This window comes from Netta rufina (genome assembly GCF_964035555.1).
Source record: "Netta rufina genome assembly, chromosome: 14".
NCBI classification, from domain to species: Eukaryota; Metazoa; Chordata; class Aves; order Anseriformes; family Anatidae; genus Netta; species Netta rufina.
In genome coordinates, this window is record NC_140137.1 from 7,121,598 (window position 1) to 7,146,041 (window position 24,444).

Below are 24,444 nucleotides of genomic sequence, written 5' to 3' on the forward strand. Positions count from 1 at the left end.
CTGGTTCCTAAGGTGGCTTTGTCTGCCACAAAAGTGAATGGTGGTTCAGCTCCTTGGCCTGGCCATGGAGGCTAAAGATGTGGCCATCAGGGCTGCCTTTAAATATTTCAACTCTACTGTTTGTAAATAACCAAGGGGAAACTTGTTCTGTGTACTCTGCTCTGCTTAAAGATTGTAGGAGATAAGAGGAGAGTAACGAGGTGTCCAGCTAGGGAGGAGCGATGTGCTCATCATGGACATAGGGTACCAAGGGCTGGGAGGAGGGATTTTCCTTTGCGTTTTTTCTTTGTCCCAAAGTCTGAAGTTTTAAAAAGTGAATTATATGCTGATTAAAGAGCCCTCCAAGTTAAATAAGCTGTGTTCCTCTGTGCTAGGACAGGTATAGGCTGGACACCTACAGCAGCAGCATCCCTGCCAGCGCGTCACCCACCATGTCGAGGGACTGTCCCCTGCACGGATCCACAGGGTCACCCCCGTTAGTGCAGGGAGAGGAGAAATGTGGGCAGCTGGGACAAGGGTCTGGAGCAGGACAAGGTCGTGTTCTGTTTGAGCATATGGGCATACAGACAAGCAGAGCCTAAAGTATTTGGGAAACTGAAGTATTTGGGAAAAAACATTTGGATGTAAATATGGGACCAAATCTGAGCTTTACAGAAGATGTGTGTCTCTAGGTAAATTGAAACTGGAATAAGTAACAATAATATGGATTTTCATGCTATCAACACTGGTTCTTTAAACACAGAATAACAGTAAGCTGTTAGAGATATTGCCCCTTTGCTGCTCCTGTTCGTAATGCCACAGAAGAAAACTGGCTTAGTTCTGTACTCAATTTATTTTTTATATTGAAATTTAACTTGGAATCTCCTTTTCTAAATCTGAACAGTTGGGCTTTGAATACAGAATTGCATTAGAGCTTTTAAAATACATTTATTAAAACGTAAAACTAATTTTACAGTTCTGACAGGTCTTATTTAAATATCCAATGCCAGATGCCTTTTGTCCCAAGTGACTATAGAAATGCAAAGAAAAAAAAAAACACTTTTGAAACTTTTCATGCAATTTAAAATGAAGTAAAGGGCAGGTAAATAGTCCTACATATGCTGTCCACCAAAGGCAATAGTTAAGAAAAAAACATGTTTCCAGAAATAGATATGAAACCAAAGATGCTAAAGACAGAGTTAATTTGTTATCAGATTTTTATTATTTCTGTTGCTGCTGCTCTGAGAATAGCTGGAAGAACTGTGTTATGTCTGTGGGGAGAGGTCTTTTTTAAGGGGTTGATACAGAAAACCCTCCTCTGAGGGACACCTTGGCTGCAGTCGGTTCAGAGCGTGTGCATCCCTGGAATGGAAGGACCAGGCTCTGCAGCTGATCAGTTCTTGCTCCCCTATTTCAGCCTTTACTGGAAAAGTCATGTTGGCATTTGACAATTGTATACTTCACTTACTAGTACATTATATTCTGTATGGCAAAAGCGAGTGTCAGCAGCATGAGCATTAAAAAGCCAGTTGTATTTCTTTGAAAATGTGTTTGCATCCGTTTGTAACACTGATCCCTGTTTAAAATCTTAAAACATATGGGGAAATGTTCTCTATGCCAGAACATTTTCTTCAGGTAGGTTGTGCTGCTGCCTCTGCTCTTCTGGGTTCCAGAGCCACAAGAATCCCATTGAAAATACCGTAGCATCATGCAACTTTATTTTCAACATATTTTAACTTGTTGGAAGAAAGGAGAGTTACAATGAGCCCCTTTGAGAAAATGCACAAGCATGCTTATGTTCCTATCTGTAAAATTAATTGTCATATTTTCAACTTTTACTGGGCAGCACAGAATAATAAAACCTGCATGGTATACGGAGAATGTAACATTCATTTCTGTGCCAGATGTGGCTGATAGCTTAATTCAACTAACACCGCAAATACCTTATGCATCGCTCCTGATTTGACACCAATTTGGAGTATGCACAAATACAACATGAGGACCTGGATGGGGCTAACTTTTGGAGTGTGTGAAACCATCACGGTGTTGGCAGGGGGAGAGATTTATGTGCTTGGGACTCCTCGGTGAGGGGATGTGGTGATGCTAACATCACACCTACTTCATTGCCGAGGATGAGCAGCCAACCACCAGGCTGCCCAAGATAGATGGATGAGTGCTTTGGGGTGAATACAGTCTGTCCTATGCCTCTGGCCACAAAGAGAGCAGCTTTGAAGAAGCAAGAGTACATGGGGTTCCCATAGTTGTCATTCTCTGCTTATTGTTATTTTTGTGTACATCAGTATTTTTTTTGGGTTCAGCTGAGACTGGGAACAAGAGAGTCAAAATAACTTCTGCAAAGTTTGTTCTTGTGGTAATTCTAGCCCTCCGTGGGACGGGGAAGGTTCACGTTATTTCCAGACCCAAGAGACTCCAATACTTTGGATGAATTTCAGCTGCACGCTCAGGGCCAGGTTCTGAGGTCCTTGTCTGTTGGTCTTTACTATGTCAGTAGGAGTTTATTCAAATGAGAATGATCAAAGACATCAGGGTTTGGCCCTTTATTTTTCATTTTAGGTGCTTTTTCAAGCATAACAGAGCTTCTGAACTTTTTGAGGCTCATCCTTCACTAATTCCAGACTTGGAGCCTGGCAGCTTTTCAAGCAGTTTTCCTGCCTCTGTAGAAATACTGTCCACTTGAGCTGTGTTTGGAGACAGCAAGACACCCTGGTGAGATAGAGGAATTTCTGTGCTAACATTTTTAACGTTTCTCTTTCCAGGCCTACGTCTTAGTCATTGCAAGCTCGCAGGTGGTAAAGTTCAGTTCAGAATTTGTTCACTGCTGCTCCCTGCCCAGACGTTTTTAAAGCACACAACCTATTGCCTGCAGTTTTACTGAATCTTGTCTAAATAAGCTTATTCACCATAATTAAAGCTACTGCCAAAGTATTTTTAGTGTCTCTTATGGTGAATTATGTATAAAACATCTGCAAGAGGCCAAGTCTTATTCTCCAGTGCTTAATCCTGTTTTCATATACCTACAAATGGGTGCAAACGGCTCAGTGTCAGAATGACAATGTTTTACACACACTTTTCATGTGGGTAAATGATGACCGGACTCTGGGTAGTGCAGATCTGGGTAGGTATCATGGTACTTATGGTCTTAATGTTGTCCTCATATATATACATATATAATTTTGTTTTGTTTTGTTTTATTTAAATTGGGTAAAACCTGTAAGACCTACCTTGGTAATTATTCTGGTCTTATATCCACTAAACTGTCAAACGATTTTCATATGTATGGACTGGTTCAAGACCTCAAGTTTAAGTGAATATTTTCATTTAGACTTCCCTCAAGACGAACATTGTTATTAATAGAGTTAGCTTATAGGGATTGTGTCTGAAAGCTCCTTTAGGAGCCAGAGTGGGCAATCCTGAGAAGAGTACTTCTTTGTTTCAGACTCATTTTTTTCCCCGTGGTATTGCCGTTCTGGCAGAAGCAGTACACCTTCTGCAGAGCTGTGAGGCAGGCTCACCTGAGATGATCCCTGAGATGCTTGGGGAGCGCTGGCAGCTCCAAGTCATTCCTTGGGCATCTTTGGTTAGCCGCTGCTGGACTGGCAGGGGATTTTGGGGTGGGCATCTCTGAAGGTGCAGCCACTAGCAGTGTGACAGGCTTAAAGAGTGGATGCTTCAGCAGCATGTAAGTGACATTGTAGTACCCAAATGCCTTTAGGAGCTGAATATCTTGTCCTGTGCACCCTGCAGCATTAACTGCCCGTGGCAGGGTGTTGTGCTCGCACATCTGTATTGGGTTGGGTACATGGGCTGGTGTGGTTGGCACCAGCACGGATATTTCCACATGTCTTGGCCTCGCGTCACGTAGACGTGCCCAGCAAGCACCGAGTGGGTAGCTCAGGATCCTGGAAACAGGACAGGACACCTTTTTGCCGTTAGACTGTTGGTTGCAGATGAGAGTGCCTGGAAGCATTTCCCAGAGACTGAAGCCCTTATCAGCTACTTCAGAGGTAAAAACCTCAGGAAGATGCTCAAGTGTGTGCTAGGAAGGGAATTTTAGCTCATTTCTCTGTTGAAGCTGCTGGGATCCTGGGCTTTTCTATCTCCTCAAGCCCTTAAGGTGGTTGCAGGCAGCAGAGTGAGGAGACAGCCCTTTGGAGGGCTGGGAGGGGAAAGCTCCTACCTCCTGTGTCCACCCACCCAGGGACAGGACCCTGAGGCCATGCAGCGATCCTTATCAGCACTCCAGGGACTTCCGAGGTGTGCAAAGTCTTTTGTGTGGAAGTATGTGCAGGATCAAGTAGCTGCAGTGTAAGTGCCTTTGAGGCCTTTGCTGCATTATAGATTTTCTTCTGACATCTCCCATGCAAATATTTAACCTGTCTGGTTCCTGAAAGCTGCTAGCACTGGTGTGTGCTGTTGCAGGAGGGATGGGTTGTCTCTGAGCTTCCCTATGTTCCCACGGAGCCCTCTGCCCTGCTCCCCTTCCAGCCCCAACAGCAGGCACACAGGAGTGCCATGGGGGATAAGAATGGGCTGATGCTCCAAGGGGCTCACATGCCTGAAATCCAGTCTTTTTCCCTAACTCCATCAGTTGACTGAACAAGAGGTGGTGGTCGTCCCTTCAAACCTGGGTGCTTAGAGGCGTTTGGAAGGAAACACCGGGGGCCTGAACCTTGGAGCAGTTGTTCCTCCACCTCCCCATGACCACCCCTTGTTGTGATTTGACATTCGTAGCCTGTGCTCCCCCAGGACAGACGGGATGAGCTTCTGGTATTGGGAGGTGGGGCAGAGCTCTGCCCTCCCGACCACCAGCCTCACCGATTTCAGTAGTTACACCTGATTTGTACCTGAGCAATGGAGAAGGGGATTGGGTTGTATGGGCTATAACTATTTAAAATGATGCAATTTGGAGGAATATAAAAGTGAGCAAATAAAAAATTATGGATGCAGCATAGATTCCCTCACTTCTCCTTAGTCTACAGGCTTTGTTAGACTCTACAGACTTTATGTAATTTTGGCATTATTTCTTCTTTGTTATGTCATGAATGTGAAGTGGAGACAGGATCTTTCTCTCTGATGTTGTGGTCATACATAAAATCAAAAGGATTCATGGTTTTTGGTAGGGGTAGGCAGTGTTCAAACTAGTTTAAACTGCATGGATGTGCAGAAGAGTTTGCTCTTGGCCAGCCTGGGCTTCTCACTGGAAGGTCCTACAAGAGAATAAATCTTTTTCTCCGAAACTCTCAGGGGATGAGTTAGATGTGATACATGCTGGGAACTATGTAAAAAGCTGTTCTCCATTGCAGGAGCTGTGACCACAGCATCAGTTCATCTATACATCCTTTCTTTTCATTAACTGGAAATGGTTTCAGATGCTGAGAATAGTTTCCCAACTTGGAATTGTGTGAGACTGTAATGGGAAAAAAAAAAAAAAAGGACAAAAGCCTGGAATCTTGGTCCCTCTGAGGTCCTTTTCTCCAGAAAGCCTCCCTTAGCTGGCCTGTTGAAGATGCAGGCTATTGTAGCCTGGCCTCGAGGCTTTTAAAATTTGTTAGTTCAGAACGTGCAAATACAGCATAGGAGGACTTGGTTAGAAGGGCTTCTGTGCTGACCGTCAGCAGACTGACTCCTCCAGCCTGTGGGCTCTGTCTCATCTAGCTTTCCTTGAAGGCAAAACCAGAGCGAGAAGAAGCAAATTGGTTTACTCTGATTATCGTCAGTGCTTCTTCAGAAATGTTCATAATTATCTAGTCCTTCTGCACCTTACTTGCGTATTCCTTTATACTGTCCATTGCACCTGAAACTAGCTGGCACTTAGGATTCTGTGATATCGTATAAACCTGGTGCTTACTGTGCCCTCTTTCTCTTCTCTTTCCCTGGGCTTTTCTGGCTCCCATCCTTGCACTCCCAGAAAATATTTGAAAGATAATTCGGCATATTTTCTGCCACCTTTGCATATCTCCCTGACTTGGTGTTTTTTTAGCTGGAAGATAGCTTTTCAACATATATATGTAATCCTTTTCACCTAGACATTTGAGGAATTCCAGTCTCTTCCAGTGGGAGTTTTCAGGAAGGTTTAGGTTAAATGGGCCAATAAGGCAAAAGCATGTAGCAGAAGATCTTACCCTCTAAAGACATTAAAGACATCTTTTTTTTTTTTTTTTCCTTTCTTTCTCTGTCTCTCTCTCTTTTCTTTTTTTTTTTTTTTTTTTTTTTCCTTGAAAATATGTCAGAATATCTAGTTGTCAAAGAATTTAAACAATAATACCTGATCTGAAGGCTAGAGTGCAGGGCTTTTGAAAATAAAGATTGTAATCTCTTCCCAGTGTATCCAGGGGCAAATGGAGCTCAAAGTAAGGAGTGCAGTGGGGTGAGCAGCATGCTGCTGTGGGGGCACTGCCCCTGCCTGGTGTGGCTGATTTCCATCGAGAACTCATGTAAAGTTCCCTTGCTTTTACAGGGCTGGGATTCACCCCAGCTGATTTTAGCTGTCTGGAAGCTAAATGTGTTTTTCATGGACGTTATCTGGGCTGTTGAGAGAATTTAGGTAGAGACAGGTAAATCCTCCCTCATTTAGGTGGCTGTTTTTAAAAGGAGAATCTAAAGGGTGCCTTAGACTAGAAACCAACTGGGTTGTGAACCGTAGCCCAGACTCATCTCTCTTGCAGGAAAGGAGGACAAGGATACCTAAAAGTAAGAACACATTTACAGTATCTTAAGACTCAGGTTCTCCAGAAGCGGTACCCATGAGTTGCCTCAGCCCATGCTCTGGCAGCCAGGATCACAGCTTCTGCTGAGCCTCCTTCCCTCTGCTCCCTGTTCCTAGACTTTAGGTGCAGGGGCCGATGAGCCTTGTTGGAACAGGGGGTTATGTGGGTGCCTTTACTGGTGTGGTGCTGCACTGGGTGTTTGCCCACCCACTGCTGCTTGGTCCATGCGGTGGCACTCATCCGGGAGGGACTTTGGTGCTGGCGTAACCTCTGCAGCCCACAGGAAAGGTGAGTCCCATTTCATTCTAAATTATAACATTATTTTATTAGATCTTTAAACTTTATTTAAATTCTTTATTTAAAAAGGGGGAGGAAGGTATCATATTTTAATTAGTAGTGGTGTCAAAGGAGACCTAGATTAATTATTTGAAATCACTCCATCCAGATGGTTTTAATTTTCACAGCAGGGAACCGGCATCTTTTTAAGGTGATATTTTTCAAATTAAAATCAGCTTGGATATTACTCATACTGGCTGCAGCACGAGGGGGTGGGGGAAGCAGACGGTGTGCCCCGTGTTTGTTCATCGCAGCACGGACTTGCACAGGGGGCACCCAGCGCTGGAGGCGTGTGGGTTGCTGACCGTCTGGCAGGACAGCAGCCCAAGCAGAGGAATAGAATAGAGAGTTTTTCAACATTTGCTTCTCCTTTGGCTGGACAAGACCCATATCTGATATTCAGGGTTATTCTTAGTAGTTCTAGTAGCAGTGCTGAGGCTCGGGGGGACATGGGATGCCTTGCAGCTGAGACGTGTTTCGGAGCAGGGGCTAGCAGGAGCGGGGCAGGTGGTACAGGCAAACTTGCAGCGTCCTGTTTTCGCCTGCGTGCAAACTGTCAAGCCATGGCTGGACAGCCCTTTGGTGGCCCCGCTTGCATCACTGGGTGGATTTGGCACTGTAGGTCTGCAGGCAGCTCCTCAGAGCTCTGGGTGTTGATGGTGTTTCATGAGCCAGTCTTTGGCATCTCTTGTGCTGGCTCTGGAACTGCCTCTTGCGTTCAGGCTGCTGTTCTCCCACTCTCAGATTGACCATTTAGTGCTCCGGTCCTTCCTCATGTGAGGAGTCAGTCTTTCACAGTCAGTTCTTTACAGATAAATGGCCATTGCCTGATCCATTTCTGTAGCACCACATTCGAGCAGCCCCCCTGAGCTGCCTGTAGTGGTGGGTGTTCTCCAAAGGACATACCAGTTGGCTCGGCCTCCCCTGTAGCCCTGTCTTTGATCTGTGACATACTCTGTTATCCTGGCTTTGCTTGTCTTTATGTCCTTACTATGGTGGAACATTTCTGGTTCGTGTGGCTGTTCCTCACTTAAGCGTGCAGGTGATCCCTGGTTTGGTGCCTCCTTGGCAGGTGGGTACACAAAGCCTGCAGCCCTCCGCTGTTGCTGGCAAGCTGGTGTCCATTTCTGAAAGATTTAGAGATAAATGTCCGTATTTATGTGTGTTTGCAAGTACTATACTGGTATAAATCAGGTGTTATCCCATTTGCTGTCTGAAAGAAGTTGTTCTTTAGATATCCCCTGTGATAAAGGTTTAATATATCTAAATAAATGTAAACAGCTGGTAACTGGCAAACCTTGAACTTGCATATGTGACTGAGCTGCAAAGGGAAAACTCCATTTAGGGCCTCTGTGAGTTAAAGGTTTGTGATATTTGCTCTGCTGCAGAAGCCAAAAGCTGACTTTACAAGTGGGAAAAATATTAATGTGTTTAAATGAAACAAACTCCTATTTCTATCCCCATGGTAAATCCTTACAGTGAACATATTTGCTCTTAGAGGGTTTTAAAGTTTGAAATATGAATGCCAAAAAGAATGTGACTTTTTGCAGCACAGATCAAACATTCTCCAGAGTTTGGCAAAAACTGTGTTTCTACGGTAAGACTCAGTTCTTACAAACGTGAGAATTTCCAGAGCAGGACCGTGGATTTGCACTTGCTGACACTTACACATTCTTGCATTGTGTTTCTACCATGTCTACTTTCTCCCCTGCATATCGGAGATGGAGCTGAACCAAAATGTCCAGTCTGCATGTTCCTGCCTCTCCAGGGAAATTCTTGGAATCTGAACCTCGAGCATGACTGGAATTTGTGTTTAGATCAGAGACAGAATGAAATGCTGAATTTGAATGTGTATAGGTTTTAGTGATGATGATAGCATGCTACGCATCTGGGTGACAGCCTGACCCAATTCTGCAAATAAAATTGTGTCAGGACTGTATAAAGATGCAGCAGAAATCTAGCCCCTGCCATGGCTGCTGAAAATGCTCCAAAGCAGCATTGTAGCCTTAATACCTAGGCATTATGAGATTGACAATATTTCTCCTAGCTAGAGCATGAGTCATGGGCTCGGCAGAAGTGGATTGCCACAAAGAAATCAGAGATGACCTGGGAACATATCTAGATGCTCTGAGGACTTCTGAGCGTGGGTGTTCATCATACAGAACAAGCAGTGCTGAATTTCTACCCTACTAGCTGCCACAGTGATCTTCAGGAGGTCGCTGAGATGTCTGCACCACGAGCGTGTGGCTGGGATGCTTCTGTGAAGTGTTTGAGGGCTGCTGCCTGTGGGGAAAGGAAATTGATTTTAGTCGTGCTAGTCTTGTACCTTGCATGAGAATTAAATCCACTTTCTTACTGAGAACCCTCCTGCAGTGTGCAGGAGAGCATCTAGCGTTGTATTCCTGATGGGATAGCACGGACATATGGAGCGCACATGTGTGCGTGCATGTTCTGTGCTAAACGGGCATTAAATCTGGAGCATCTGCACAGGAGTCAGTGGAGACGTGTCAGACTTGCACCTGTAACAAGTCTGAAGCTCGGTGCAGGGATGGTTCTTTGAGTTGTTCCCTTGTAGAGCATCCAAGCAGCATGGTGTGGTTCAGGGGGAGGCAATGAGACGATATGCTGCTCAGCTTTGCACACTCTAACTTCATGTGACCACGTTGGTAAATGCTTTTTTTTTCTTCTTCCTTTACAAGCCCAGCTTCTAGTGGAAACGGACACTTTTGGCAGTCAAGTCCGGATCAAAGGGAAGGAGACAGACTTCTACCTTTGCATGAACAGGAAAGGCAAGCTAGTGGGGAAGGTAAGTGTTTCCAATTAATTCATTTGTAAAGCGACTGTTACCTTCAGCAGCCTCCTCAAAGCTGTAATGGTGTGTATGAGCTGTGTCTGTCAGCCTCAAATGAAAAGCAGGAACGTGGCATTTTGAGGCAGTCCGTAACTTCACCAAGCCTCCTCCACATCCATAAAACCAAATCTGCAGCCAGCCACCGTGTTTCTGTGGCAATGATTTGGGTGCATATGGGTTTACATTTCATGGTTGAGGAAATTGACAAAAGATGTCATTTCTGCATGACAGTGTTACAGACATCTCCACGATAACTTCATGACCTGATTCAATTCTGACTTTAGAATTAAATTGGAAGAAAGGAAACATAGGGATGTGCTAGAAAGGGTAGCAACAGAGAACTCGTTCGGATTCCAGTATTAGCTTTGCCACCCTACATCCTGACTCACCACTGAAACATCTTATTAGGGCTGGGCCTCCTGGTTCTAGCATTACAGGAATATTTTATTACTTTGGATCCCTGCTCGATGGAAGCATGCAGCAAATTACAGCATATTCACCCATGCAGCTTAACTTCTTTGCTGAAGTCATATTTTTACGTATTAACTTGTTTTTGTAACTTAGGCGGTTTTTCTGTATTGTTGGCGAACCTAGAAGCTTGCTAAGCAGGCAGGAGGTTGTTCAAAGCTAAAATATCACCAAACACCCCAAAAGGCCCCCTCCCCCTCTGCCCACGCTATGCACCGCCAGAAATTAAAATCTGGCATCTTTGTGGCTGTGAAAAAGGGAAGCAGAGTTTTGTTTTGAGTCAACAAAGGCAGAGCAGTGAAAGCCACACTCCCAAACAGAAACCAGAAACCAATTGCTCTGATGAAACATTATTTACTTTTGTGGTCCCAAGAGTGACACTTGTGGGACAAGTGCCTTCCCCAGAGGATCCTTCCTGCCACTTTTGTTTTCCTCACAAGCACTACAGATGCTTCTTTCGAGACTGAGCCCAGATCTCTCAGATGCAGCCGCTAGCTGTGGCGCCCTGCCTAGCTCACTGAAGATCTGCTCTTGTGACGCCGGGAGCATCCAGGATGCTGTTCAAAATCAGTGGGGACTTGGGAATACGTGGTGTTATGCGAGAGCTGGACCAAAGTGGGCACTGCTCTCTGCTTCCTGCACCTCTGCGGTGTAATTACCTGCTCTGACTGGGACACCGCTGCTTGATCTTGGACAAGAGATTTGGTTTTGGCTCAGTGTAGATGTCTTGGGATACACGCTGATGCTTTTGAACATTGCACTGAACGCAAACCAAACCGCTGATTTTTTTACACCTTAGTTTTCTATCATTTATATGTGATAATAGCATTTTTCCACATGTCTTAGAAATGTTGTAAGGATAAATATGTTAATATTTATGAGGTGCTGGTAGCACAGTAATGGAGACCTTAGAAGCATCCAAATTCGATGGGGCTAAAATGAGCATGATATATTACCATTTTATTTAATGGATTTTACCCCAGTGTGGGTCACTAATGGTACACATTGCCACCCACATTCTTTCCCGGTATGTGCTGAGTGTCCAGAAGCATCCTGGCAAAGTCAGAGGCTGTTTTTCAAAATGTATAGTATATTTTGGCAACATCAGTCCCTTTATTTGGCCCACTGGGCAAGAAGGCAGGACATTTCTTTAGCTTGTCACCTTTCATGCAGCATAAAGCTTTTGTTTTTTTCTTGATGTGCTTTTTATAACATTAAGTTGGCAAACAGCTTGTTATTAAAAAAAAAAAAAAATCTATTCTTGTAAATACGCCATCTGAGCCTTCCCACCCCAGACTGCTGACAAGTTCATAAACCAGCCGACCTGAGCAGGAGGGGGTACTGAGCATTGCGTTTGGAAGGAAAATGTTCCAGACGCATTGCCCATATTAACAGCTTCTCATGAGCAAAAAAGAAAATAATAGCATGTCTTCTTGATACCAAAGAGTGTGGTTTTAATTAGTATCATAGTTTCAGCTCTTTTTGTGGCAAGAGTTTGAGGGAATGCTTTTTAGACTGAATGCTCTAAACAGCTAGTAAACCCCAAGGAAAACATTAGATAAAAGTTACGCCTCAGCTTATACAAATATTTAAGTTCAGTCTGGGGGTGGAGGGGAATGAAACCCATAAACTGATTGTTTCACGGTTGCCCCGGTATGTTCATTTGGCAGCAGAGGAGCCATGGGATGAAATTGGTTCTTTTTCTCTGCTCATTTCCTATTGCCTTACACTGCATAATCCCTAACAATACCAGCATATGCCATCTGGCTTTGTTCTCCTTCTCAGTCAGCATTTTTGGATCCCCCCCAGTTGAAAACCTGCTTTGAATTTAGTCCTTCTTGTTTCCCATAATCACCTACAACGGGCATTACAAATGGGAGCAGGTTGTTGTTGTTCTCAGCTGGCACTTGTGACGAAGCACTCCAGAAACTGGGCTTGCTCCCCACTTTGGAGCTGGTTACGTTGCAGGCAAACAGATTAATCCACTGGGTTCAGAAGAGCAGCCTTTGGCTTCTTTATTTATTTATTGGAAGTTGCACTCATGCCAGATCTTTTGAGTGTAGGCCATCTGATGGAGCTTTCTCAGGAGCCCAAAACCTTGTGTTTTCTCACTCATTTGTTACTGCATGTGTGTTCACAGCTAATGTTGGCCAAAGGGCTCAGAGGTGGTGGGGCAGGCTTCTGACAGTATTTCTTGTCACAGCTCACACTTTCTGAGGTCACCAATGTTCTTATGTGCTGCTTACGAAAACTGGATGGGTTGTACAAGGAGTGACTTTTCTGTTAAAGGTGGCCTGCACCAGAGGAAAACAAACTGGATTGTATTTCTTGGTTGGTTCTTAGTGTTATGTTAAGGAAGGGCCAAGAAAGATTTTTTTTTTTCATATTTTTTGCCTGTGGGTATTTGGTGTCTATTTTAGCACATGTAGAAATACTAGCTTCTTTCATACGTAGGAGTTCATAGCAAAACACACGAGGTGACTTTTCATTTATAATGCAGGAACTCTGAATATTTGCAATAATTCAATCTGGGGGGTAGGAAGAGCTAATGGTCACTTTGGAGGTGCTCTGAGCTGCTAACTGTGGTTCTTCTGGTGAGTCCTTTTGTGTTTTTTCTCTCTGTCTCCACTTCTTTTATCCCATGCATTGAGATATTGATGTCAATGAAGTGGGGACTTGATGCTTTTCAAAGATAAGTCTTTTATAGCTCTGCAGCAAGGAATGGCAGACCAGGATGTGAGCAGGTGGCTGTTAATTAGCTTGGCCACCTCTAACTGCTCTTGCTGTGTCTGTCCTTACTGCAAATTTGTGCTATCTAGAGTTGTGGGACGTTGCAGACATTTCCTTTGCCTGTCTCTGCCCAGCCCTCTCATCAAGAGAGTGTTTGCAAGAGGTCAGTGATCTGTCGGAAGCTTAAAGTGGATCTGTTGGCACCATTACCAGATTACCAAAGCTCTGCCCCTCCCTTTAGGCACTGATCTGATTTCCCCACTGCCTCGCATAACACACAGACTTTGAAGATCCATCAGTGTCTTCTGGAAGGTGGCAGAGCAGACCCGGTGCTATTTGAGGGGTTGATACCTCCCTCCACCACTTAGTCTGAAGGGTGTCTGAGATGGGAGCCACGAGAGGCCCAGATTTGCATCGGGCACAACTGGTGCCAGTGGCTGGTCCTTGGGACTGGAGCACCTTCTGATCCCCGGGGAGTGTTGCAGGGAATCTCCTGTGGTCCTGCAGCAGTCACCCATTGGATCACACAGTGTGGTCTGCACGAGTGCTGGTGTCCGTACCAGGAGTATTCTGCTCTCCCCGTTATAAAGGGAGAGGAGGGAACAGGCCTGTTTTTTGGACTGAACAAGGGCAGAAGAGAAAGGACCTTGGCTGCTTGCAAAGTTGCGAAGGAGGAGTAGAGGCTGCTTCTTGTAGACCATGGCAAGGGAGATGTGTTTTTTCAGAGCAATATGTAGGAGCAGGGAAGGTAAGTAATGACTGGAAGCAATCCAAATGATTTGAGAAGAATGGGGAAAGGGCTGAGCATGTCTTAGATTTGATCCAGAAATTTCTTCAGAAGATGCTCCCAGCACTCCCACTGATGTTCTTCCACGGCTGGTTCGCCTTAGCTGGGTTGTGTATTTTCTGGATCCAACAGCAATATTGTTCCTCACTCTTTGTTGGTTGCATTTTGAGCACAGCTCCAACTCTCAGTGCTTGGAGACACTTCTTCAACCCTTTCAGGAAGGAGAAGCAGGGGGCAGGTGCTGGGGCCCTCTCTCCAGGGTGGGATGGGGCTCTGAGCACAGGAGCTGTCAGGACAAGGTGGTTGCTGTCACTGGTCTGTTGGGTAGTGCTGCTGTGCTCATGACACTGTGAGCCTGCAGGAGATCCAGTGCCGCTGTAAATGGGGGCGAGCCCTTGTTCTGGGGCAGGACGTGGCTATGGAGGAAACTCCAGAAATAGGGGCAGAGTTAGAAAAGCAGTAGAAGGGGGTCTGTCCCAAGTATCATCCCCTGCCAGTTTATTTATGTTAAGGGAAAGCAGGGAGTGTGGTGGTGGTTGTGAAAAGCATGAGAAAAGCTGCAGCTCTTTTTCCTAGATGGCTGTGATGACCGAGTGTTTCTGGTTGATGATTTCCTCGACACAACTGCCAGACAGAAAAGCGCACTGCATGTCAAATCTGGAAACAAGTTGTGTCCCCAGAAGCCTCTTCTCATTTATATCAGTTCAGCTCCTTCAGAAGAATTGAAGCCAAAGTTTATGGGATGCTATAAAATGGGCAGTTTCCCACTAAAACCACATGCTGACTTGCACCATCTCTGTTTTGGTTTCCTTTCAAAAATCCTCAGTGACCCCATATACAAACATCCTCAGAAAATCATTACAATATTTATGCATTATTTGGGAAAAAAATAACAATTTAATGAGCTTGCTTTTATTTCCGCTTTCCCTTTGTTTAATTTGAACGGTGGGAAAGAGCTGCTCGTGGCAAGGTAGGAACCCCGCTGGCTATTTGGGGTGGCTGGAGCATTGCTTCTGCTCAATGACAGGTAACGCGGGGGCTTTCTGGGGATAAATTTGCTGCTGCTGTGCCTGCCATGCTGAAACCCTCGTGGCAGTCACCAAGCACAGATGAGCACTGCAGTGCAGCTCCTCTCGGCCCCGCAGCAAGGCAGTGCCAGGGTCCGGTTATCAGCTCTGGGGCTGGAGGTGGCACAGTTCTGCCTCTCCTCCCTCCTCTGACTGCCACGGCCACGCTGATGCCGCTTACAGCATAGACCTGCCTCAGAAACGTAAGGCTTTCTCTGGTGTGATAACTGCTTTCCAAGCCAATATATTTCTTAATGTTACCAGAAAGTTGCTAATACCATATGGCAAGGCTCTCTGTATTTTTGCAGGACAACAAACAAATTGTTGCTAGATGCCAGACTGCTCTGGCAGAGCTTTATCACTGATTCCTGCCAGCAGTAGCCTTTAGGGGATAGTAATAATTTGGGGTTGTTTACATTACAGCTTTAAAATAGGGGTTTTCTTGAAGCATGTGTGTGTTTAGTCAGGAAAGTTGGCTAAAAAATCCTCTGACAGCATCAAAGAGCGAAGGCGCTTGTTATGGCCTTTGCATGCAGTCTTGGCCCTCTATAACACCCCTGGCCTTGCAGGAAAAGGAGCGTGTTGGGTTACAAGGGCTCGGGGTTATTCTCTGGGAGCCACCCTTTGTAGGACAGGGGACTTACCTGGCTGGGAGACACCAGGTGGATTCTCCAAAGCCTTGTTAGTGTGTTTGGATCCACTTTTTCACCAGTTGACTTGGGTGGACACAAGGTCAAGACTGAGGGCGAGCTTTCTTGAAAAGCCACCTTTGAAACACAAAGGGGCAAAATTGTTTGTGGGCAAACAATTTGTTTCTGTAAAGCCAGGGGTCTGCACGAGCCTGAGAACAAGGGCGGTCACGGATGGGCTCAGAGACTGGGGCCATTTGCCTACCTGAGGATGTCCTTCGTGGTCCTGGGTCTTCCCTGGTCCCTCCCTGTGCCAGAGCTTGTCACAGCTGCCAAGATGGGCCGAGCTGCTCTGGAGGTGCATGGTGTGGCAGGGGGGCACTCTGCCAGCTGTGATCTCTGTTACTCAGCAGTTTCATGTATCTAGGAGTTGGTAGGTTGGTCCTCAGATCCAGCAGATGAGGTGCTTACACTCCCCAGCTTGTATATTGAAAACCGTGCCTAACTGCATCTTGGATTTGGGGCAGGACTCCGAGTTTCACACAGCTTTGATGCTTATCCGGAATTTTTCCCAGAGTTGCACAGTGTTCGGGTTGCTTGGAAAAGGGACTTATAAAACCTAATGATTTCTAGGGCTGAATGCTGAACTGGCAACAAAAACACAAGCAGGAACAGTGGAGTGTCAGGTTTAATAACAGGCGTTTTGCGGATCTCTTTGTGATGTGTTCAATCATAAACTGTTCTGACTTGGCATCTCACTTGCAAACAAAACTTGACATGGCTTTTGCTGGATCTCGCTCAGATCTCATTTTGGACTGCAATCTGGTTCTTCATATAGGGTGGAATTGGTTCTTTTTTAAAATGAGTCGTTCCCAAGCTTTTATTCCCCTTTGAGTTTTAGTTTTAGTCATCTAAATAAACACCCCCAGCAGAACCTGGAGCCAACCAACCTCTAACCCTCTTGTATTTGGAATATGGACCTGATCTGAAACCAACCACAAGTGCCCAAAAATCCTGACTCAGAGCCTCCAGGACTGCAAAGGTCTTGAAACCATTGAGAAAACAATGCCAGTTTTCCTCCTATTGAGTGATTAGTCTTCTGTATTTGCCTAAGAAGACTTTTTTTTTTTTTTTTTTTTTTTCTGTGACCTGTGGAGAAAATTTTGATTATTTTTTTTTTTTTGTTCTGAAAACTTAGAAGCTGAGATTCTCATAAAATTAAAAGCACAAGTGGAAGCTAAAATCACCCTCCTCTGTTGTCAGCCCCCAGACCACAAAGCTTTTGGTAACACTGCAGCCTTTCACGGCTGTTCCTTTCCTATCGCTGGGCGAACTGAAACATTGCATTCAAACTTCTGTGGATGCTGGGGGTATTTGCATCTGGTTCGCTTGCTGCAGTTTCACATCTCTGCAGTGCTGGAGAGGTGTTGGAGGGGCTGCTAGACATTGTTACAGGGACGTTGCTGTTGTACCGTTTCAAGTTATGCAGACACACGATAATTGTGTTGTGGAACTTCTCTGAAGCCAGCCAGACTCCATTATGCACCTTCCCTAATGGGCTGTGATGATTTTTACCCTCCATTCTGAAGCTGTAGGTGGCATGGGGATGGAGCATCTCAGCTTGAGGGCTGCTCTGGGTTTGCACACCCAGCGGGCAGGAGCCACGCTGGAACAACTCCTGTCCTTGAGGGCCGCCTGGGGCAGCCTTCAGATGCCGAGCGTTGCCCGGCTTTTCCAGGAATCCCTGCTCTGAATGGCACGACCGTGTAATGATTCCCAAGAAGCCATTTATGGCTGAACCCAGTGAAACTACTTTCCAGTGTTTATTACACTGAGGCTGCCTTGGCACAAAAGCAAATAGACTTAGGTGCTCAGTGGTTCCTTCAAAGTGGTCAGGGTTTGTGTGAGTTAACTGGGCCTTTGCGGTGTTAATGTTTGCTGTTAGCAATGGGCCTTGTCCTGGGTCTGTGTTTTTGGCAATTTGTTTACAGCAGGGTGTTACTTAAAAGTTTCTCTGGAGGTGAAAAAGAAAGGGGAAAATGATGCCGGGAATGAATGCTGTGGAAGGAATTTAGATGTTCCGTGGCGTTGTGGGGTGGTGAGCAGCAGGTCTGGGTGATGCAGGGAGAGCAGAGTCATTTTGAAGCTCCGTGTATTCAGAGGCAGGAGAGCAGTTCTGTGGATGGTGATGAATACTGAACAGCCATGAGGCTTGGGAAGTTTGCGCAGAGGATGGGGATAGTCAGGAATTGCTGGAGGTGTTTGAGCTCACTCAGTGCAGGAGACATTGAAGAGATGGAATAAACTTGCTTATGTGGAGAAGATGTCTTTATTTCGTAAATGGTGAAAAACTGCATCAATTCTTAACAGATTCTGGCCTCGGGGTGTGTTTGTGTATGTACGCTTGGATGCCAAACCTCTGAAGGCTGTTTGACCTAGAGGGTTGTGGTATTCGTGGCACTGCACGGACAGAGCTTTATGCCACCACATAGGCAGCTTACCAATGTCTTCCCTTTGCTGCTCAGTTGTCCGAGATTTCAAAGCACTGGCTGCTGAGTGTTCATTTTACCTGCATGGTCCGATGGCTTTAGCTCACAGGTTTCATAGACTGAGGTCATTAAGCACATTTAAGCATGCACAATGCTGCTGGGCTTGGATTCCGATCTAGCTGCTCTGCCTGGCAGAGCACTCACATTTTTTGGGTTGGGTATCTAGCATCTGAAAAGAATAACGTGGGTATTAAAGTGTGTGCTAAGTCCTGCTGTGTTACCTTCACCTGATGCAATCTTCCAAGAACCTCAGGTGGATGTTGATTCTCTGAGGCTAACCAAAGACAGGTTTTGCTTTAACCAAACTGTGGCATCCGCTGTGCGCCCTGTGAGCCAGGGCTTCCTCGGCTGGTAGTGAAAACATCCAAGATGGGACTGGTGCTCGATACATCATTTCACGGGTCAGGCCAGGTGGTCAAGAGGCCATCGTAGTCATGTTGGAGACATGTGTCAGCATCTCCTGTTAACTTAGGTTTCTCAGTAATGGCACACTACTTTAAGTCAGGTGCCTGCTCAAAAAAAAAAAAAAAAAAAAAGCAAAAGGTAGGTCCCTTTTGACAACCACTTGTCCTTTTGTTTTACAAATGTATTTTTTTCTTGTTTTATGGTATGGAGTCCCAGTTGTCTGTCTGGTCACCAGAGAGCTGTGTAATAAGTTCACAGATTTCTTGCAATTCCTCTTTAGCAAACCTCATGTTTCCCTTTAGAAAACCTTACGTATTTATTATCTTAAGTACTACCAGTTCTGTCTCTCAGACTGGAGTTTTGCAAAGTCAGGGTTCATGTTGCAGACCAGGCTTGCGAGCTTGACATCTAAAGCTTTTTCTTAGCTTGTGGCAGAAAGCTGTATATTCCCTTCTGGACAAAAAATGCCACCTTCCTGAAAGCTATGTGATAATTTAATTTAATCCTTTCTGTGTTCAAGGAGCAAGTGTCACCATAAAGCTGCTAACATCCTGTCGTCTGTGTTTCTTGGTGATTGCAGCTGTGTGTCACGTTGGAGTATTTCAGTTCCCTAGGGTTAAACATTAATTAAAATTATTGAGAGGGGGTGATCATCCCTGGTGAGCCCTGGTCATGCCTCACCCTGTTTGGGTGGAGAGGGTGTGCTGCATGTGCCTTGTGCAGACGCTTGTATCAAATTGCATTTAATTGCTTTCCTTAGATCATCTTGTGTCCCACATGCAATTTTTTTGGTCTTGAGAGCCTTTAAGATGGGGTGATATTTCTTCTAACTGTTACTTTGCAAATACGCTGATGTATTTAACAAGGAACAAAGCAATGTGGTCTTGTCTTCCCTAAGGGGATGCAGTTGAGATGTGCAGTCAGGTGGATCCAGCTGCTCAAGGACTGTTTCTGCTCGGCTCTCAAGTGGTTTTTGGATGTGAAGTGAGCACAGAGTCTAATTCGTTAGTGGAGAATAAAAAGCTATGCTTCAACAGCAGCAAAAGACAGTCCATTTGGTGTGGCCGTTACAATACCATTGTTAAGGCAATGAAAAGAATATCTTGCTTAAGTATGTTTTTGTCCCTGACATGTTCTTATGCTGTCTTTTGGGTGCTTAAAGGATGGTATTAGGTTTTCCTAAAGGAGAACAAGTCTTAAAAGCCTTTCATGCATTGTTCGCAGTTATGGTTTTTTACATTTGTTGTTTACAGTTTGTCATTCACAGGCTGGAGCAAGTCTCGATGGTTTATGGATAGCACTTGATTTGAGTGTGGGCTTCTCCTTTTTCTTAGCAATATAACTTGATGTGAACAGAACTAATGCCATTCTGCAGATAATCAATGACCTTTCTTGGTCCTATATTCCACTGATTTAAACTCACCCCAGGGAAACTGGTGTCACTACCAGAATGTCAGCTGAATGGGATTGTGCCTGTTTGAAATGGCAACTTAGAAAGTCGGTACATGTTTGTTTAATGTGCGTAAATGTAGGATGTAGCAGGTCTACTATGAGGTCAGCAGCTGCTCTGGTCTGGCTTTTTTTTTTTTTTGCTCCAGTTATTGTCTAGACCTGATGTTTTAATCAAAAGTATTTAAGTTTTCCTGTGGTGGCAAAGGTCACCATATAATGAAGGGTGGATGGTGCTGCTTTTACATACCTCATACAGAAAGTTCAGAACTAGCCTGTGGGTCTCAGTGGAGGCTGCTCTAAAATGAAGCCCAGCATTGCATATAACCTAACAGGTGGTGCTTTGTATGGATGGGTAGCAATACCTTCCCACGTCTTCCTTCAGTTAGCACCTAGGAGCGTAAATTCAGCTGGATCAGGTAGGTGCAATTGGTGGATGTCACAGATCTGCTCAGATGTCATGTCTGAAACCTGCCTGTAGTTTCACATCTCCTGAAGCCTAGCTTCCTATTGCAGGAGACCCAAAGTACTCACTTAAATTACATCCTCCTAAGTTTTCATAAAATTCATTTAAAGAGTGATTGACACTTCTTGTCATTAATAGTAAGTACACACAGTTCTCTGAGATGCAGTTAGGAATTTCTATTAACCAAATGTGCATCTTTCCAGATGAAGCCATCCTAATTTGCTCCAATTATGGATATGTGCCTCCCTGCCATGCTGTTAGCAATAAATTTGCCTGTGACAGAAGCAGCAGGTTAGGAGGCATGTCCTGACACAGCCACAGCCTTGCTGGGTTCACCCCTACAAGTACTTATTTCATCTCCGTATCCTTCTGTTTCTCCTGTGACAAAATGCTCTTTAAGGGTTGTACGAGGGTTGCTCAGCAGATACCAGTTAGAAAAGTGGAGTTTTTGAGTGAAATGTAGAAGGAAAGAAAAACTTGTAAACCCTCTCTTCCTTCCTTGGTTCTTGCAGTTCGTGCTGTGTCTGGCAGCTGGGCAGGACAGGGCTCTGCAAAGCCTGCAGGTCCCATCCCTCACAAGCAAGACTGTGCCCATATTTGCATTTATTTGCCCATATTTGCTTTCAGGAGTGCCCACAGTATATGGGCAGGTGCAAAACATGGGCAAAACTAGTTTGAAACTGGGCCTGCAAATGCAGATGCACCTTCTTTGGAGAATCGCCTCTGTGGAGATTTTTGCATTACTTCCCCTGCTTTATGCATGCACTTAGATGTCCTGTGTACGTAATTAACCTCTCCAGTGCTCTGGCAGACACTTTTATTGAACTGCCCATCATGACTCCTAAGTATTTTCCTCAGAGGATTGTGCAGGTTCAGAGGCCAGAGAGCTGGAGGAAACGCGCATGGAGCTGAGTAACTCTTGGCAGTTATAGATGCAGCTTCCCTGATTTACAGCCCGGTCTAGGAGCAAGAATGCATTTGGGTCAAGAGGTGTCTCTGTGGTCAGGAGTCCTTGCCATAAATCCTGGATGCTGAGCATCAGGATGCTTTTGACAGATCTGTCCCGATAATGCCTATAAAGTGCACGAGTGTGGCTGCGCCCAGCTTACTGGCAGCCGGAGCACTGGGATCTGCTGTGCTGTGGGGGGGACTTCTCCTACAGCATTGCTGGGGTTGTGGCTGCCAGCTGCTGTGCCCGCCTCGTTTGTCACGCTTTCTGACCTGCGTTTAAAAGGTGTACGTGTGAAGGGGGAGAGGTGGCAGTGCTAAAAGCTGCTACGTTAACATAGGTCCTGCCTTACCTTCCTCCGCTCGGGATTTTCCGAGCCATGTGGGGCGAGTCTGGAGGCTCTGTGTGCTGCCCATCTGTTTGACTTTGAGCTGAGCTGGTGCAAAAACACTGAAGTAATATGCTTGCTGAAAATCACATGCCACTGCGTACTTGATGCGTAAACTGCTCCGGGGTTTTATAGGGGGGTATCAGTGATGCTAGGTGCACTGGCCTTTGGTCCTTGGCCGGGGATGGTCAGGGAGGCTCTTTGGGAGTCCTGAGCTGGACATTTCCTGAAAACGTAAGACTTCCATGCTGTCACTGCTCTGAAATTTAGAAAACAAAGGGCAGGATTTCTTCTGTATAATGCGGCGCGCAAATCTAACAGTGCCAGCATTAAAAGGGAATTCTCAGCAAGCCTTTGAAATAATTGTTGTGCTCCGTGGGGGGACCTCTCACCTGGGGTGGTGTGAGAGCCCAGCACCGTGGGGTAGCGCGGCTTGGGAAACGTCTGTCTGCAGAGGGGGAGGGAGGGATGCAGAAAAGGTCTGTTTTCAGGGATTTTCCTGGAAAAAAAAAAGGTAGGCAAGTGTCCCACTTGGACACCTTTTGCTTGAGTAGCAGCTTTCCCTCCTCCTGGGTCCTGGCTCTGCATGGGGGGCTCGTGTCTCCATGATTTCACTTAGAGCCTGAAGAGGCTGAAGTTGCAGGGAGGTGATAATTAGGGGAGTCATCCCCGTCTCTCCTGAAACGCTGAGTGTCACAGCATCCTGTGCCAAGCCGGCATTCCTGGGTCCTAACAGGCACGTTTCATACGGCTGCTTGTTTGTCATTATTTGCAGCCCATCACCAGTGCTTTCGGTCACCCCAGCCTTACTCCATGAGCTCCTAATTTCAGCATGGTTTGGTGGGGAGGGGAGGGAGGTGTTTTAACATAAGCTTAGCGAACAACAGCTTAACACAGCATTACTCACAGGGCTTAATTTGCGCCCTGATCTCTGCGAACAGAGAAACCTTTCAGTTTTTGGAGGCATCTCTCACTGCTCTGTGTCGTTATCCGAGCCGTTTGTGCAAGCTTATTGTTGCCGTAAAAGCCAAGGAAGTTTGGATTTGCCGGTGCCCACTGAGCCAGATTTGTGAAGCATAAATGAGAAAACCTGCCCTGGCCTCCCTTTCCCATAAAAAGCTGCTCAGGTGGCTTAGTGTTGCGGGCTAATAGGGAGGAGGAGGAGGCGGCTGCTGCACCTGCTAATGCTTTGGCTCAGGCTGGTGGCACAGAGGCTCCCGCGAATTCCCCCTGAGCAGCAAGCTGTTAGTGGCAGTAATGCCTCGCTCAGAGCCGCGCTCCTGCTACAACAACAAAGAGCCCTTTGATCCTTTCCATTTGGAGAACTTAAAACAAGAAAGCAAAACTACAATAAGACCAAGTTGGGTCATAAAAAAGGAGAGCGGGAGAGAAGGAGCACCACAGCGCTCCGGAGTGTAATTGTAGAAGCAGCAAATGCTTTGGCACTTAATTCTGCTTTAGTGTCAGTTCAACATGTTTCACGTTTAATACTGGGGAGGCTGTCGCCAAATGCTCTGCACAAACAATCCAGTGCTCCTCGTTGGTGAGTTCGTGGCACTCGGAGAGACCCTGGCTCACATGCAGCTCCCTTAACTCCGCGGCCTTCCGCTACACGTGGGGTGAAGCTGGCCTGGGGTAGATAAACAGTTCCGCAGCAGAGAGATCCCTTTCTGGACTTGGAGTGGCTGCTGCTGCCCGAGCCCTGCTTGATAAAGAGATTGCCACAGCTCCAGCTCACTGCCACGCCGCTGGGCGCATCCAGAGCTGGTGCCCGGCTGTGAATTCCTGGAGATGCCCCGCTGAAGCCACGGCTGCACGCTGCCTTCCTCACTGGGTCTGTCCATGTTTCACCCTCAGGGCTGTGCTCCCTGTCACCTCTTTGCAGGCCTGCCTGATGCTTGAGAGTTTTCTGTGGAGGGTGGATTTTAGGTCAGGCATTTTGGAAGAAGTTTATCTCAAGTCTGGCTAACAGCTCCCGGGTCGTCTCACAGGGATTGGGGGTGTGTTTAGAAAATAAAAATCTTTATTTCTCTGGAAAGAGCTGAGGTCTCAGAAGCTGAGCACTGGTGTTGGTGCAAGACTGAGGCTCAGTCCCGCAGCCCTTTCTGTGAGGCAGCTGTGGGCTGTGTCACAGCCACTGGTCCCAAGGGAGTTGGGGCACAGCACCCGCGTGGGGCTGGCGGTTCTGCTGGGCAGGGATGCTTCCTGCAGGGCGGGGATGCTGTACACACTCTACTTTCAGTAAAAAAGGAGGAGAAAGGCCTAAGCCATTATACTGTATTGAGCTTTTCTCTTTAAAACTTCATTTATTCACATAACTGCCTGCAGACTGACCTCCTCCAGGCAGGCAGGTGCCAGCAGGCTGCAGAGGCAAAAGGGACTGAGCACCTCTGGCTGAGCTAGCCCCGCTCCTCAGCCTCAGGAGAGTAAAAGACAGGAGCAGCCTCAGTGCTGCTGATATCTGTGTCCTCCTGGGGCAGGGTCTCAGCTGGGAGCTCTGCGGGTGGATTCCTCTCCCTGCATTCTGTCTGTCTGCATCCCTCATGCCAGCCCTGCTCCGAGGGGCTGCCAGGGCACTGGGGCTGGGTGCAGGTCCTCCCCTGCTGCTCAGCAGCTCCTGCCCAGCTGCGAGGCTCTCAAGAAGTCATGTTTATTTTAAAGAA

General features: G+C 46.1%; 1 protein-coding gene across 2 annotated transcripts in view; it reads left to right on the forward strand.

The window, feature by feature from the left end:
- FGF18 (fibroblast growth factor 18) overlaps positions 1 to 24,444 on the forward strand; it is a gene marked incomplete at its 5' end in the record, with an annotated part of 68,864 nt that overhangs the window by 40,759 nt on the left and 3,661 nt on the right. For both annotated transcript variants that reach the window (XM_084295167.1, XM_084295168.1), the window contains one exon: positions 9,743 to 9,849. In XM_084295167.1, the coding sequence (XP_084151293.1) occupies positions 9,743 to 9,849 (107 nt within the window). The remainder of the gene's footprint in view (positions 1 to 9,742; positions 9,850 to 24,444) is intronic.